The 17,209-nt window shown below is 41.8% G+C and overlaps 1 protein-coding gene across 9 annotated transcripts in view; it reads right to left on the bottom strand.

Annotated features, from left to right (window-relative positions):
- Window positions 1–17,209, bottom strand: part of CAST (calpastatin) — a 133,015-nt gene that overhangs the window by 44,433 nt on the left and 71,373 nt on the right. For 3 of the 9 annotated variants that reach the window (XM_068979384.1, XM_068979385.1, XM_068979391.1), the window contains 6 exons: window positions 13,003–13,062; window positions 6,007–6,072; window positions 5,242–5,283; window positions 3,816–3,872; window positions 3,305–3,418; window positions 1,788–1,874 (listed from right to left, as the gene is read on the bottom strand). In XM_068979384.1, the coding sequence (XP_068835485.1) occupies window positions 1,788–1,874; window positions 3,305–3,418; window positions 3,816–3,872; window positions 5,242–5,283; window positions 6,007–6,072; window positions 13,003–13,062 (426 nt within the window). The remainder of the gene's footprint in view (window positions 1–1,787; window positions 1,875–3,304; window positions 3,419–3,815; window positions 3,873–5,241; window positions 5,284–6,006; window positions 6,073–13,002; window positions 13,063–17,209) is intronic. The other 6 variants (XM_068979387.1, XM_068979388.1, XM_068979392.1 and 3 more) reach the window with 3 other exon arrangements.

Genomic DNA, 17,209 nt, shown 5'->3' with positions numbered 1-17,209 from the left:
ATTCACTCAAAGTCTTCCTGGGTTCTCCAAATCAGACAGAATCCCTGTCTCCACAAACAGCTCCCTGTGGGGGCCTGTTTCAATCTGTTTGAATGCAGCCCCAAGCACACTACAGGAGCCAGGGATACCCAGGTGGCTCAGTGGTAAAGAACCCGCCTGCCAACACAGGAGCTACAAGAGACTCGGGCTCAATTCCCGGGTTGGGAAGAAGCCCTGGAGGAGGAAATGGCAACCTGCTCCAGTGTTCTTGCCTGGAGAATCCCCGCGGACAGAGGAGCCTGGTGGGCTACAGTCCATGGGGCCACAAACAGCTGGACATGACTGAGCAGGGTACATCCTAAAAAAGAGAGGCCAGCCTGCAGCCCAGTGTCCTGCAGAGCCAGCCCGCAGTCCACAGTACTTCACACACGGTGTGGACTGAAAAAGAAAACGCAGGTCTCATCAACCTCATCTTCTGGGAGACAAATTAGAGGCAAAGAAAAGTGAAATTATTTGCCCCAAGCCCCAGCACAAGCCAAGGCAAGCAGAATCCCATACAAACCTTGCCTAACTTTACTGTTTGATTTTACAGATAACCCTGGCTACATAATGTGTGGCATACATTTTCAAATTTTGAGTGCATTTTAAATCTATTCCAAGAGATCCAATCCTCCGCCTTCAATCTATCCACTTTTCCATCTGTAGCATCTAGGTATCTCTCATCAACACAAGAGTGAGGTATACCCTGGGGTCGGGAGCGAGAGTCTCAAGGTACATACAGGGGGTCTGCTGGGAAAAACAAAACAGTTTAAAATTCGAGTATTTCCATTTAAAGTTCATTTAAATTTTGCCATCATGCCACCTGGTATCTGCGTTAGTTTGGAGAAAAATAAGCGTGCCTTTTCCTTTTCAAAATCTAAGAAAAACGGATGTTTCAGCGAGATGGGCCATACTTTTATCCTATGACTTTCCTTACCATCTAGTCTGCAGGGGGATAACAGTTCCCATTTTGAGAAGCAGGAAAATAAACATGCTACTTTTTTTTCTTTTTGCTTTCATTTCCATCTTATTGTTGCTGCAATTAGTTACCTGTGGCTTTAAGAGAAATAAGTACTAGCAATTCTGGGACAAGATGACTTCCAAACTGATTACTAACCAACTGCTAACTCTGTATTGCTCTAAGCAGAAACAGCAGAGCATTTCTTGTCTTACACTCTTGGGCTAGTTCCTTCAAAGGATCCAGGGAAGCTGCCCATAATTTGCTAGCAGGGCACATATACTCCTGAGAGGGCTTGTGAGACTCCCTCGAAAATCTCCCCTATCAATTAATGTAGGTGCCGTGACCACACATGATTTACTTGCTTCAAGAGGGTAGTGTTCATATGAAATGTTGAGAGTAATGCTAATTCAAATGCTAACGGCAGTTTTATGTGCTTCATTCCAAACCTATAAATCCTGCTGGCAGGGTCTGAGTCCAGCTGCATTTTAATTTTCTTGGTATTGACATGAGGCCTTACACATGGCAGGTGCTCGGTAACTGTATTCAATACAGGAGTTTAAATTCATTTTTGGTGTTTTGCTCTCTTCTTTATTCTTTAGACGCACGCTCCTCTTCATCAAATGTCACACAGGACGTGTTCAGTTTTACCGAATGACGGGTTATTTGGGTATGACAGCGCTGGAACGCTGAATGGTTAAACAGAGGCCAACCCAGGGAGAGCGGGTCTTCGCTGAGCATATGTTTCTCATAAACAGACCTGACAAGCGTCAAGGCCCATGCACACGCCGTATCCTTCACGTGTGCTCACCTTGTCAGCTGGTTCAGCAGATGCTGCAGCGGCAACAGCAGGAACAGCGCTCTTTCCACCACCGGAAATCTCGTCCTGTGACTTGGTCTAAAAGATCGACAGAACTAAGTTAACTTTGAATGACCATTTTCAAGATCATACATTTCAAATGTTACCAGGGAGCCCATTTCCCCTCGTGGACATCTTGTAGAGAAATGGTCAGTAGCTTCTGCTGGACATGATGCAATGTGGGGGACACAGAGCTGGACTCCAGAGCTTACAGAGGCCACGTGGGTAAAACACACAGGTGAAGTGGGCCGGGGAGGCTCACACCGAGCTGCAGGGATGCCAGTCAAGTGTTGCCATGGGGGCCCACTGCTGCCAGCGATTCCAGTTCTTCAAGAGAAGCTAGACATTGGCATTTTATGTGAAGTATTCTGACTGTGACTGTTGGCAGCTAATTGAAATTCATTTTGATTAGGGTAAGCCAAATAGAACACACAAGTGGCTGCAGCTGGTGGGCCACACAGCAATCCTGATACAAGGTATATTGTTGGGTACGAGATATATGGTCTTCCAAGAGCTCATAACGAAAAAGTTCTTCTCACAGATGCTTATTCTTCTTATATATGACTACTGTTACTTCTGGAAATACAGAATATTTTTCTAATTTTTTTGGCTCTGTAAGTTGATGTCTCCAGTAAGAGCCACAAAATTCTAAGACCTCCAGGTAAGGAGCAGATCACGCAGGGCATCTGAATTCCCACAGCCCATAAGGAGAGGGCTTCCCTCATAGCTCAGTCGGTAAATCATCTGCCCGCAATGCGGGAGACCCGGGTTCGATCCCTGGGTCGGGAAGATCCCCTAGAGAAGGAAATGGTGACCCACTCCAGTATTCTGGCCTGGAGAATCCCGACAGAGGAACCTGGTGGGCTACAGTCTATGGGGTTGCAAGCATCAGACACAACTTGGCAACTAAACCACCATGAGGAGAGGGGTGCAGGGGGCAGCCTCAACTCCCAGCTTCCTCTCTGTAAGATACCAGAGCCTGCTCCCTCAAGGTCACAACTGGGCACTGCTGGGCAGTGGCAGGGTGTGATGGAACATCCCCCAGACCCATCTGATGCCCTCTTCAGGCCTTACATAGTCCCAGGTCCCCTCAAGGCTATTTGCAACACCAGGAAAGTGATAACATCAAATCTTGACTATACCAGATACATTTGGCATAGCTCCGAAGAGTCACCTGCACACATCAATGTAGGCAGACGATCTGTATCTTATCCCCTAGCTGACATTAGTGTTTCCCCATCTATCCACCTGGTAAAGCATCTGCCTACAATGCAGGAGACCTGGGTTCAATCCCTGGGTCGGGATCCCCTGGAGAAGGAAATGGCAACCCACTCCTGCACTCTTGCCTGGAAAATTCCATGGACAGAGGAACTTGCTAGGTTCCTCGGAGAACCATGGGGTCTCAAAGAGTTGGACACGATTGCGAGACTTCACTTTCTTTCTTTCATCTATCTGTCTGCTTTATTTACCTTTGGTTTTGTTGATTTCTCTGATGGTGGCTGCTCGCTTGATTTGGAAACAGCTTTTTCCTTAGGAGCATGCTTGCTTCTTGTATCTGAGGGGTGCTTGGGTAGGCTTTTTGGCTGAAAACACACACACACACCCCACAGGGTTAACAATATGTCACATATTGCTACCTTTCTCTGAGGAGTAGAAAGCAATTTATAACAGTTGTGTTTTATGTAGTCAATTGTGAGAATTTAAATTAGTATGATATACGTGTGACAAATTTCACTTTGGGTACAAAATTTGAAACAATGGCATTCCTTCTCTCCCAAATTCAGCAAGAATCACACAAGCAAATTGCAATGCCTGCTGATGCCACACAGAGGTGCCATTTTAACAGAAAAACAAATAACTGCCATTCTAGGTAGGACTTAAGTGTTGAAAGATGAGAGTTCAAAATTTTATCCTTCATAAAAATAAGGAAAAAAAAAAAGCTTCATCTTATGATATCAAGTCCTAATAATGATCATTTACCTCTGTGTGTTCCTTTGGCTTTACTTCTTGGGTTTTTTTCTCATGAACCACAGATGGCTGTCAATTTCAAAAGATAAAATTGCAATTACATTCTAGGCCATTGTTTTTGTATTTTGCAAATAAGCTCAGAAACAAAGATCCCAATTAGACCATTCTGCCTCTCTTGGGAAAGGCCCAGTGAGAGAAGTGGCTGTTGATGTCTGGTTGATAATAATCCTACCAACAGTCTGAAAATGATAATTATTTAAAAAATAATGGAAAATGTAGTGTTTCATCTGGAATGACTTTTCACATAGGTATGTATCTAAATTATAGGCTGTTTACCACAATTCATGTAGATCATTTGGTAACTGCAAGTCCATCCACAGAAACATCAAAAAGATCACTCTGAACACTGAGTTTGTTTATAGGGGGATCCTACTCTAGAAATTAAATTAATTTTTTAAAAAACCTCCTTTCATAGGACATGAACACTATTTTTTTCAGTTAAATGATTTACACGATCTTTTCTGTGTTACAAGTAGAGAAGACAGGTATCACCAGAAACCCAATTCTCCCGAGGCTGGGCAACCAAAAACATTTAAATTTGGAATAGAAGACAACTTCCACCAGCTGCTGAATTATACGTCTACAGGGGCCACCAAGAGGTCTTACACAGAATCACGTAAGCTTCATCTTTTACCCAGATGACCCTGGACCCCCACCCCTGCCTGCACTTAAAGTCCTCCAGCCCAAACCGCGTTTGTGCTTTCCGACAGGAAACCTTGCGATCGTATCTGAGTAACTGCTCAAGTGTGCTTGACAGAAGTAACGCACAGCCCCTTACGGAAGAGAGACGCTTGCCCCACCTGCAGACATTCCGGGGTCCGTCTCCACACAGACGGGAATCGGCTTTCAGTCTAGACAGCCATGCATCAGGAAAGAAAGGGAAGCTGTTCCCAAGGGCAAGTGAGAGCTGTATCCTAAACAACTGATAACTAGTCCACCAACGGAGGTGAGACCACCACGGTAAACTCAGGGCCTCTGGGGAGAGGCTGTCATCTTCAAGTTATCTAGGTGCTGGGTTCAATAGACACCTTTATTCTCCATGTCTCATCATTAATCAGATACTCATCACCCTTGGTCTCTTGTCCTTTGCTCCTGTTTTTTAATTACTTCAGCTAGAACGAAGACCTAGATTTGAACAAAATGCTTTCTGAAGTAAACTGTTTTCATTTATAAAATATTATTCATCTTAACTATATATATATAGTTAACATTATAATTATTTTATATCCACTCTATACAATGATATTCAAAAGGGTAATCCAAAATTAGTTAGCTCACAATTTTCTTTTTTACCATTCAGCAACCAATGTAGAAAATTGGCTATTCATTATTATTTCAAAGAATTCCAATAATTCATTAGTTGACTTAAATCATTTACCTTAGATGATTGTGGCTTCTTCTCAGGTTCTGTTTTTACAGCCTAAATGCAAAAGAAAGAAAAAGAAGGGAAGGAAAAATAAACAGAGTTTATAAAGTTTATCATATATTTTCTTCAACTAAGGGAGCTAAAAGATAAGTTTTATGTATTTATAAATGTAAGTGTTGTGAGGTAAGATTATTATGCTTCTCTTGGAACTGTAACTGCTATTTATGTGGTCATGCCACATGGCTTGTGGGATCCCGGTTCCCCAACCAGGAGTCAAATCTGTGTCCCCTCCAGGGAAAGCAGAAAGTCCTAACCACTGGACTGCCAGGGAATTCCCGGAATTGTAACTCTTTCGATAAATACTGAAGCACGTCTGCTCTTATGACTGAGATGGCAATCTGCATCTTACTTCTGCGTGTATTACAGATATGTAGAGATTTGTTATCATGAACACTGTAGCTCACACATAAACAAAAATAAAAACCCTCACCCCTCAAAGCCACTAACATGACTGACCTCTTTATGAGTGGAATATTCAGCACAGGTTTCAGCTGATGAGGTACAAGAATGGGATGCTGACAGTGTTGAGAACATTGGAAGCAGTGAAGTTTATTTTTAGGGCCAGAATGTGAGTGATGGGTAAACTAAGCCTACTAGAAGTCTGTGATGGGCCAAAGCGTTACAGAAGATGGTGAACTGAAATTATTAGCTCATGCTAAGCAGCTGCAGTGACGATTAGTCAACATACGTGTCCCCTGGTACAATGAACCACATCACCTGTTTTTTGTGTCTTTTCTTGTTAGGAGAATGCGGTCCTTCCAGCTGTTTGCTGCCTGGAATAGCCTAATATAAGAGCACAGCCCCAAGTGTGACTTTATTTTATCTGACAGTCAGGTAAGCAACACGAATTAACAGAGCTAAAGGGTTTATCAAAAGTTTTCTGAAATGCTGTCTGCACAATATTACAATGGTTTGATCAAAGAGCGCATAGATTCTTTGTTGCACAATAAAAATCTAGTGATCAAATCTCAAGTTTGAGGAATGCTTCTGAAGAGCTGGCTATGATTCACGTTCTTTAGTGGAGTATTGGACAATTTCACCCAACCAAAAGTTACCTGTGTCAAAAAAGACAATTCCTTAAGCGCACACATCCCTTCTCCATATAGGGAGGAAATGGAAACAAGAATAAAACTTGACAAAACAGTTTATGAACTTCTCAAAAGAAGGGATTAAAAATGAAGCCCGATGCTTCCTGCTATTTCCTTCCTCTTTATGTGCTCGGTGGTATCAGCACAGACTTCTATATTTTACTATCTTATCTGAAGACAGTGATTAAAACTCCTCTTAATTTATCAGGTCTTACGCTTCAGTAATGAAGGTACATGTGCTCCTCACGTAACAAGCCCTTTTATGCCAGCACACATTGCTTTGGGAAGGAAACAAAGTTCATGAACAAAGAAATGTTTTTAAAATTTAAAATTTTGGTTCCTTTCAAACTCGATCCTTGTGAATGAGTTTCTATACTTGCAACACTGCTTTTTTTAGTTTATGCAAATGTAATCTATTAAATGATTAACAAGGAAAATAAGCCAGCTGGTATTGTAGTGGTTTGAGTCTATCAACAGTTTCTAATTTGTAATCTGGCATTATGGCAATATTTTGCATGGAAGAACTCTACAATACAATTAAGAATGTATAATCACAAGAAAGACTGTATAATCACAGAATCAAGCAGCTTCTAATGAGATATACATTTGAATCAGTAATCACTAATACATCTCTTAAGTTTATTTTTGGTGGCGGTGAGGCTGATGAACATAATAATGATGACAATAATAACTAATGTTTATTGATAGCCCCTCAGTACAAGGGACTGTTCTAAACTCTCTGAGTCCTCACAATATTCCTATAAGAAAGGTATGGTGAGTATCATTATTATCATCACCACCATCATCCCCATCTCACGACACGAAGAATCACTTTGCTGTACACCTAAAACTATCACAACACTGTCCATCAACTATGCGCAAACATAAAATAAAAATTAAGTTTAATTAAGTTTAAAATCAAGTTAGGAGGAGTTTTCCAATATCATAGCCAGCATGGAACCAGGAATAAAAGCCAAGCCATTGGGCTCCAGTGTCCACTCTACAGAATCTCTAAGGGATCTCCCCTGATTAACAATGATCTGACCTTTCACCCTACCCATAGCAGTGTGCATGACAAGTGTGAGGGACAAGAGAGAGAACTGAGACCCAGACATACTGCGCACAGCTAGACTGACTTTCATTTTAAAGGTGCCGAACATGACAAAGATCTCATACAGGCTTTACCTTGCATTAACACCTTTTCTCTAAAAGCTCAAAATATTTAGAGAAATATGCTCATACAATTTGCAAAAATCCCCAAGAGGAAGCTAGTATAAATGTTATAAGCCAAATATCAGAAGTATATGAAGGGAGGTGGGGACAAGACATGGAGTGGGAGGACATGAGCTCTCATGGACACACTAAAATCACAACCACTGAACAGCCAGCAACAAAAATCAAACAACAGCAGCCAAAAAAAACTAAATATATATTGCAATCAAATTGGCAAAAATTAAAGACAAGGAGAAAATATTGAAAGCATCAAGGGAAAAACAGCAAAGCGGGCATGGAGAGAACACACCCCAAAATAATAAAGGCCATATATAACAAACCTATAGCTAACAACACACTCAACAGTGAAGGGCTGAGAGCCATTCCTCTAATATGAGGAACACTACAAAGGTGTCCACTCTTTCCACTTTTATTCAACATAGTTTTGGAAGTCTAAGACATGGCAATCGGAGAAGAAAAAGAAATAAAAAGAATACAAATTGGAAAAGAAGACCCAAAAATGCCCTTGTTTGCAGATGACACGATACTATATGTAGAAAACCCAAAAGATGATTCCAGAAAACTATTAGAGCTCAGCAACGAATCTGGTAAAGTTGCAGGATACAAAATCAGCACAGAGAAAACTGTTGCATTTCAAGACATCAACAATAAAAGATCAGGAGAAATTGAGCAAATAATCCCATTTACCATCACATCAAAAAGAATAAAATACCTAGGAATAAACCTACCTCACGAGGCAAAAGACCTGCACTCCGAAAGCTGTTAAGACACTGATGAAAGAAACTGAAGATGACATAAACAAATGGGAAGATACACCATATTCCTGGATTCCAAGAATCAATATTGTCAAAATGACTATACTACCCTAGGCCATCTACAGACTCAATGCCATCTCTACAAAATAACGGCATTTTTCACAGACCTAGAACAAAAAATTTTAAAACCTGTATGGAGAAACAAAAGACCCCAAACAGCCAAAGCAATCTTGAAAAAAAAATGGAGCTGGAGGAATCGGGCCTCTAGACTTCAGTCTATACTACAAAGCTACAGTCATCAAATAACTATAAAAACAGAAATATATAAAAAGAGAAACACAAATCAACAGAGTAGGATAGAAATTCTGGAAATAAACTCATGTACCTGTGGTCAATTAATCTCAACAAAGGAGGCAAGACTATACCATGGAGAAAAGATAGTTTCCTCAAAAAGTGGTACCAGGAAAATTGGACAGCTACATGTAAAAGAATTAAGCTAGAAAATTCTGTAATATCATACACAAAATTAATTCAAAATGGGCTGAAGACCCAAATACAAGACCAGATACTTGTATAAAACTCTCAGAGGAAAACACAGGCAGAACACATTTTGACACAAATCGCAGCAATATATTTTTGGAGCCATCTCCCAGAATAATGGGAGTAAAAATGAAAATAAACAAATGGGGCTTAATTAAAAGCTTTCTCACATTAAAGAAAACCACAAACAAAATGAAAAGACAACCTACAGAAAGGGAGAAAATGTTTGCTAATGATGTGACTGACAAGGGATTAATATGCAAAATTTACAAACAGCTCATGCAACTCAGTATTAAAAAAAAAAAAGTTATAAAATGGGAAGACCTAAATAGGCATTTCTCTAAAGAAGTCACACAAATGGGCCAAGAGGAGCATCAAAAGATGTGCAACATCACTAATTATTAGAGAAATGCAAATGGAAACTACAATGAGATATCACCTAACACCAGTCAGAATGGCCACCATCAAAAAGTCCACAAACAATAAACGCTAGAGAGGGTGTGAGAAAGGGAACCCTCCCATACTGTTGGTGGGAATGTTAAATTGGCACAGCCATGATGGAGAACGGTATGGAGGTTCCTTCAAAAACTAAACAAAGGACTACCATAAGATCAAGTAATCCCACTCCTGGGGACAGGTCCAGAGAAAACCATTGTTCAGAAGGATACGTGTATTCCGGTGTTCACTGAAGCACTGTTTACAACAGCCAACACATGGAAGCAACCTGTATGTCTTTCAACAGATGAATGGATTACAACTTATTTACAAAACAGAAACAGAAAAGAAGCTTTTGGATATTAAAGGGGAAGGGAGGGGGCATAAACTGGGAGTTTGGGATTATACACACTAGTATTTAAAATAGATAACCAACAGGGATCTTCTGTAAAGTACAGGGAACTCTACTGCCCACTATCCTGCAGTGAATGGAAAAAGCATGCGCACCACAAACTAACACAATCAACGGTGGGTGTGGGGGCTCGGTCGCTCAGTCGTGTCTGACTCTTTGCGACCCCATGGACTGCAGCCCGCCAGGCTCCTCTGTGGGATCATCCCTCCTTATGGGACTATCCAGGCAAGAATACTGGCGTGGGTTGCCATTTCCTCCTCCAGGGCATCTTCCTGACCCAGGGATCAAGCCTACAGCTCCTGCATTGGCAGGCAGATTTTTTACCACTGAGTCACCTGGGAAGCCTACTACAATATAAAATACAAATGAAAAGTAATTAAAATTAAAAAAAAAATTAAAGAAGCACATGAAGATAAGATGATTGATGAGAACAGTGTGACTGAAATCCACCAAGGACAGAAAATTAAGGCCAAGAGTGCTTCTGAGTCACCCACTGGGCATCCTAGTCTTGTTCCTCCCTCGCTTCCCTCAGTCCACGTCTGCAGGAGTGCCAAGAACTCTCATGATTCACGCTCAGCAAAGGCTGAAGCATTTGCTGACATTTACTCTGGAAAACAGGACACACTTGAAATAAGCATCGGCCCTTAAGCTGAGAGTCAGCAGGGATGAATTATAATGAGGCGTTGTGTCAAACGTGAACCAAAATAATAAATAAAAGGAAATTCCATATTTCTGGCTCTCCTTTTTATCTCCTTACTTTAATTTTCATGGACTCTAAGTTCAATGAGAATTTTGGGGGGCAGGGGCTAAATATTGTTTCTATAGTCTTAAGACCATTTTAAAGATCAGATTTTCTGGTACTTTTTAAGATTAGTTCAGTTCAGTCGCTCAGTCGTGTCTGACTCTTTGCGACCCCATGAATTGCAGCATGCCAGGCCTCCCTGTCCATCACCAACTCCCGGAGTTCACTCAGACTCACATCCATCAAGTCCGTGATGCCATCCAGCCATCTCATCCTCGGTCCTCCCCTTCTCCTCCTGCCCCCAATCCCTCCCAGCATCAGAGTCTTTTCCAATGACTCAACTCTTCGCATGAGGTAGCCAAAGTATTGGAGTTTCAGCTTTAGTATCATGCCTTCCAAAGAAATCCCAGGGCTGATCTCCTTCAGAATGGACTGGTTGGATCTCCTTGCAGTCCAAGGAACTCTCAAGAGTCTTCTCCAACACCACAGTTCCAAAGCATCAATTCTTCGGCACTCAGCTTTCTTCACAGTCCAACTCTCACATCCATACATGACCACAGGAAAAACCATAGCCTTGACTAGACGGACCTTAGTCGGCAAAGTAATGTCTCTGCTTTTGAATATGCTATCTAGGTTGGTCATAACTTTTCTTCCAAGGAGTAAGCGTCTTTTAATTTCATGGTTGCAGTCACCATCTGCAGTGATTTTGGAGCCCCACCCAAAAAAATTTTGACACTGTTTCCACTGTTTCCCCATCTATTTCCCATGAAGTGATGGGACCAGATGCCATGATCTTTGTTTTCTGAATGTTGAGCTTTAGGCCAACTTTTTCACTCTCCTCTTTCACTTTCATCAAGAGGCTTTTTAGGTCCTCTTCACTTTCTGCCATAAGGGTGGTGCCATCTGCATATCTGAAGTTAGTGATATTTCTCCTGGCAATCTTGATTCCAGCTTGTGTTTCTTCCAGCCCAGCGTTTCTCATGATGTACTCTGCATATAAGTTAAATAAGCAGGGTGACAATATACAGCCTTGACGTAATCCTTTTCCTATTTGGAACCAGTCTGTTGTTCCATGTCCAGTTCTAACTGTTGCTTCCTGACCTGCATACAGATTTCTCAAGTTAAGCTTGGTATAAATTTTAAGGTTAAGCTTGGTATAGCGCTTTGGGCTTCCCTGGAGGCTCAGAGGGTAAAGCGTCTGCCTACACTGCAGGAGACCCGGGTTCAATCCCTGCGTCAGGAAGATCCCCTGGAGAAGGGAATGACAACCCCCTCCAGTACTCTTGCCTGGAAAATCCCATGGACTGAGAAGCCTGGTAGGCTACAATCCACGGGTTCGAAAAGAGTCGGACACGACTGAGAGACTTCACTTTGGTGTAGATAAGTAGTGACACCTAATAGGTGGTTAATCACAAATCAGATAACACATATTTTGAAAAAATTAAGAAATTAATTACTAAATAAAAACATAACTTTACATTTAAAACTAAAAATGAGTGCTAAATGACACTGGATAAGGGCTTTGAGTTTGACAGTGTGTTTCAAGATATTTGCAATCTCCTTTAAATACAGTTCAAGTAATGCCACAGGATTACTAAATAGTACTAAATTATGGTGCCAGTATTAAATTATGGCATAGGATTCTACTTGGGACAGTAAAGTAACAAGAAAAACACAAAGCAAAAATATGTTGGTAATTTTAAACAAGGGCAATTTGATAATAATGGAGCTGGGGTAGCTCTTAAAGGCACTGAAGAATATTAACTCATTAGAATTAGCTGAGAGCATCTTGAAAAATGCTTCCTCTTTAATCTTCCATCCTAGAACATTCCCAAGAAACTCAGTTCAAGTCATAGTAAGTAGGTGAGAGGGTTTCGGTCGCTCAGCCAACTCTTTAGAAATAGGCTTATTATCCTATGTGGCAATCCCACCGTAGGCCATTCTTTTATTTTTAATTCTGAAATTCCAAGAAATTGTCAGAATACACCCCAAGAGCTCAACAACGGTTTGTCAATAAGATGGTGACCCACATGACTCAAATGTCAGAAAAAAAACTTCAGAAAGCACCTGAAATAACCAGAATCTGTGTCACTTCTTTCTATGTTCATTTAGTGTAAACTTTCTCATTCTTGGATTTCGTTTTAAATGGTTAGGATAATAAAACCATTTTAGTAAGACACTAAAAATTTATATTTCTATCTATGCCCTGATATATATACTTAGAAAAATTATCTTACAATTAAAAAAACTCAAGGCTAGAACCAAAAGAACTCTCACTGACTACACTTTTCTAGATATTCTAAAATGATGTATAAGTATATAGATAGTGTTTGAAGGAAATACTGAAAGGAAAGCTGAGTTTTCAAAGACCCTCATTAATTAAGAAAATATTTACTTCCATAGTGTAGGTCTCCTAGGACACACAAGCTATCTGTCAAAGTCTCTATTCATTTTGCTTTACAAAATGAAGGGCATACACCCAAGTTGACCCTTGAAGACTCTCCATACCTTGGCTTCTGTGGGATTCATACTGGAAGACTTGCTGGCTGAAGCAGAGGAAGTAGTCACCTAGAAAGAAAAGAAACAGCAAGTTTGATTCTAGCTAACCTACAACCGGCTTTGTCCTCCAGCTCCTTTTAACCATAGCAGGGTAGTAGTGTTAGTCACGCAATCGTGGCTGACTCTTTGCAACCTCATGAAGTGTAGCCTGCCGGGTTTCTCTGTCAATGGAATTCTCCAGGCAAGAATACTGGAGTAAGTTGCCATTCCCTTCTCTAGGGGATCTTCCTGACCCAGGGTTGGAACCCAGGTCTCTTGCATTGCAGGCGGATTCTTTACTGAATGAGTCATGGTGGAAGTCCCTTTAAAGCATACTTACTTTTAACTGTTTACCTTGGTTTTATCTCACCTAGAGATCTTCACGACCAAGATAATCACAATGGTATGATCACTCATCTAGAGCCAGATCTCCTGGAATATGAAGTCAAGGGGGCCTTAGAAAGCATCACTACGAACAAAGCTAGTGGAGGTGATGGAATTCCAGTTGAGCTCTTTCAAATCTTGAAAGATGATGCTGTGAAAGTGCTGCACTCAATATGCCAGCAAATTTGGAAAACTCAGCAGTGGCCACAGGACTGGAAAAGGTCAGTTTTCATTCCAATCCCAAAGAAAGGCAATGCCAAAGAATGCTCAAACTACCGCACAACTGCACTCATTTCACACGCTAGTAAAGTAATGCTCAAAATTCTCCAAGCAAGGCTTCAGCAATACATGAACCGTGAATTTCCAGATGTTCAAGTTTGCTTTAGAAAAGGCAGAGGAACCAGAGATCAAACTGCCAACATCCACTGGATCATGGAAAAAGCAAGAGAATTCCAGAAAAACATCTATCTCTGCTTCATTAACTACGCCGAAACCTTTGACTGTGTGGATCACAAAAAACTGTGGAAAACTCTTCAAGAGATGGGAATACCAAACCACCAGACCTGCCTCTTGAGAAACGTATATGCAGGTCAGGAAGCAACAGTTAGAACTGGACATGGAACAACAGACTGGTCCAAATAGGAAAAGGAGTACGTCAGGGCTGTATATTGTCACCCTGCTTATTTAACTTATATGAAGAGTACATCATGAGAAACGCGGGGCTGGAGGAAGCACAAGCTGGAATCAAGATTGCCGGGAGACATATGAATAACTTCAGATATGCAGAGGACACCACCCTTATAGCAGAAAGTGAAGAGGACCTAAAAAGCCTCTTGATGAAAGTGATAGAGGAGAGTGAAAAAGTTGGCTTAAAGCTCAACATTCAGAAAACGAAGATCATGGCATCTGGTCCCATCACTTCATGGGAAATAGATGGGGAAACAGTGGAAACAGGGTCAGACTTTATCTTTGGGGGCTCCGAAATCACTGCAGATGGTGACTGCAACCATGAAATTAAAAGACGCTTACTCCTTAGAAGAAAAGTTATGACCAACCTAGATAGCATATTCAAAAGCAGAGACATTACTTTGCCAACAAAGGTCCGTCTAGTCAAGACTATGGCTTTTCCAGTAGTCATGTATGGATGCGAGAGTTTGACTGTGAAGAAGGCTGAGTGCCGAAGAATTGATGCTTTTGAACTGTGGTGTTGGAGAAGACTCTTGAGAGTCCCTTGGACTGCAAGAAGATCCAACCAGTCCATTCTGAAAGAGATCAGTCCTGAGTATTCTTTGGAAGGAATGCTGCTGAAACTGAAACCCCAATACTTTGGCCACCTCATGTGAAGAGTTGAGTCATTGGAAAAGACTCTGATGCTGGGAGGGATTGGGGGCAGGAGGAAAAGGGGACAACAGAGAATGAGATGGCTGGATGGCATCACCGACTCGATCGACATGAGTTTGAGTGAACTCCGCGAGATGGTGATGGACAGGGGGGCCTGGCGTACTGCAATTCATGGGGTCACAAAGAGTCGGACACGACTGAGGGACTGAATTGAACTGAAGTCTATTGCTGCCTGGTAATTAAGTGCTCAATAACCTCAGATATGCAGATGACACCACCCTTATGGCAGAAAGCAAAGAGGAACCAAACAGCCTCTTTATAAAAGTGAAAGTGGAGAGTGGCTTAGAACTCAACATTCAAAAAACTAAGAGCAAGGCATCCAGTTCCATCACTTCATGGCATAGAGATGGGGAAACAATGGAAACAGTGACAGACTATTTTCTTGGGCTCCAAAATCACTGTGGATGGTGACTGTAGGCATGAAATTAAAAGACACTTGCTCCTTGGAAGAAAATCTGACAAACCTAGACAGTATATTAAAGAGCAGGGACATTACTTTGCCAACAAAGGTCCATCTAGTCAAAGCTATGGTTTTTCCAGTAGTCATGTATGGATGTGAGAGCTGAACTATAAAGAAAGCTGAGCACCAAAGAATCGATGTTTTTGAACTGTGGTGTTGGCGAAGACTCTTGAGAGTCCCTTGGACTGCAAGCAGATCCAACCAGTCCATCCTAAAGGAAATCAGTCCTGAATATTCATTGGAAGGACTGATGCTGAAAATGAAGCTCCAGTACTTTGGCCACCTGACTTGAAGAGCTGACTCACTGGAAAAGACCCTAATGCTGGGAAAGATTGAGGGCGGGAGGAGAAGGGGACGACAGAGGATGAGATGGTTGGATGGCATTATTGACTCAATGGACATGAATTTGAGTAAGCTCCAGGAGTTGGTGATGGACAGGGAGGCCTGGCATGCTGCAGTCCATGGGGTTGCAAAGAGTCAGACACAACTGAGCAGCTGAACAACAACAACAAAATATCATTGTAATTTTTGTTTGTATTATTTTCAGAAGGAACATCGACTTGGAAACTTACAGAATTTTGCTCAAATGTCAGCTTTCACCATTACTAGCTCTGTGACTTTGGGTCTTAACTTTTCTAAATATATAAAATGGAGCCTATAAGACCTATTTTGCAGGGTTGCATGTATTTGAGATAATGTGGGTAAAATGCCTGGCACATTCTAGGTGCTCATAAAATTGCCAGGGCATTATTTCTAAGGTATTATACAAGACAGAAGAGTAGGCACAGCTCTCGGAAATAGACTCACATAGATCAGAACTCAGAGAAGGCAATGGCACCCCACTCCAGTACTCTTGCCTGGAAAATCCCATGGACAGAGGAGCCTGGTAGGCTGCAGTCCATGCGGTCGCTAAGAGTCAGACATGACTGAGAGACTTCACTTTCACGCATTGGAGAAGGAAATGGCAACCCACTCCAGTGTTCTTGCCTGGAGAATCCCAGGGATGGAGGAGCCTGGTGGGCTGCCGTCTATGGGGTCACACACAACTGAAGCGAATTAGCAGATCAGAAGTAGAGGGCAAAACAGACTCCTCCCTGGAGGGCAAAAGGTGATAAATGGTAACTGAAGTATTCAAGAAACCCCTTTCCTAGTGGTGTGGTGTCAGTCCCTGCAATCTAATCACCCCAGGAGGGCAACGTGCACGGTACTGAGAACTACGTACTCTAGTACTTAACTTGTATTACACTGGCTAATATTAAACACACAATTAGTAACTTTGAGAATTCCAACTCAGGCTCATGTAAACCTCCTTAACATGTGAGTCCAATGGGTATTAGAGTCCAGGGGTTCCATCTGGCGCAGTTGCCTTCTTAAATAACTGGCTGTCTTTCTACCAACCAGTTCTCTACCAACAGCACCTGGAGCCCCGGGCCTGAGGGCTGGCCTGGAGCCACATCCAAGGCTGAGTCCCCAGGCAGGATATGACCATCCCTACTGGTCCCCAGCTCCACACCACTCTCAAGGTGACTGCATGAACCCACTGTAACCCATGGCCCATGAACATGATCACTTCTCCTACTGACCTCACTTAATGTTGAACAGAGTGGTGCTTACAGTTAAATTGCCACAATTGACAGATTAAAGCCCAAAGCTTTATTATACTGATTTTTCAAACACAGTTATATAAACTTAATTATTCCTGAGCACCCTTAGGCAACAATTGGGCACCCCCACTCCAAAGCACACGCATACACACACAGACACACACACATACATATACCTGGCCACTGTGGCAGGCACGCACGGTCTCTCTTACCTTCCCTTCAGGATAAAGAACTGGAGGACGTACCAAAGTAGATTGTCCCCCATCAAACTAGCAAATAAATATGTGAATATTTAGTCTTCTGTGATAATTTTTTTTAATATGTGGGA

Source organism: Capricornis sumatraensis, chromosome 9 (assembly GCF_032405125.1).
Source record: "Capricornis sumatraensis isolate serow.1 chromosome 9, serow.2, whole genome shotgun sequence".
Classification (NCBI taxonomy): Eukaryota; Metazoa; Chordata; class Mammalia; order Artiodactyla; family Bovidae; genus Capricornis; species Capricornis sumatraensis.
The sequence above is the reverse complement of the archived record's forward strand: the minus strand, read 5'-3'. Positions and strand labels throughout refer to the sequence as shown.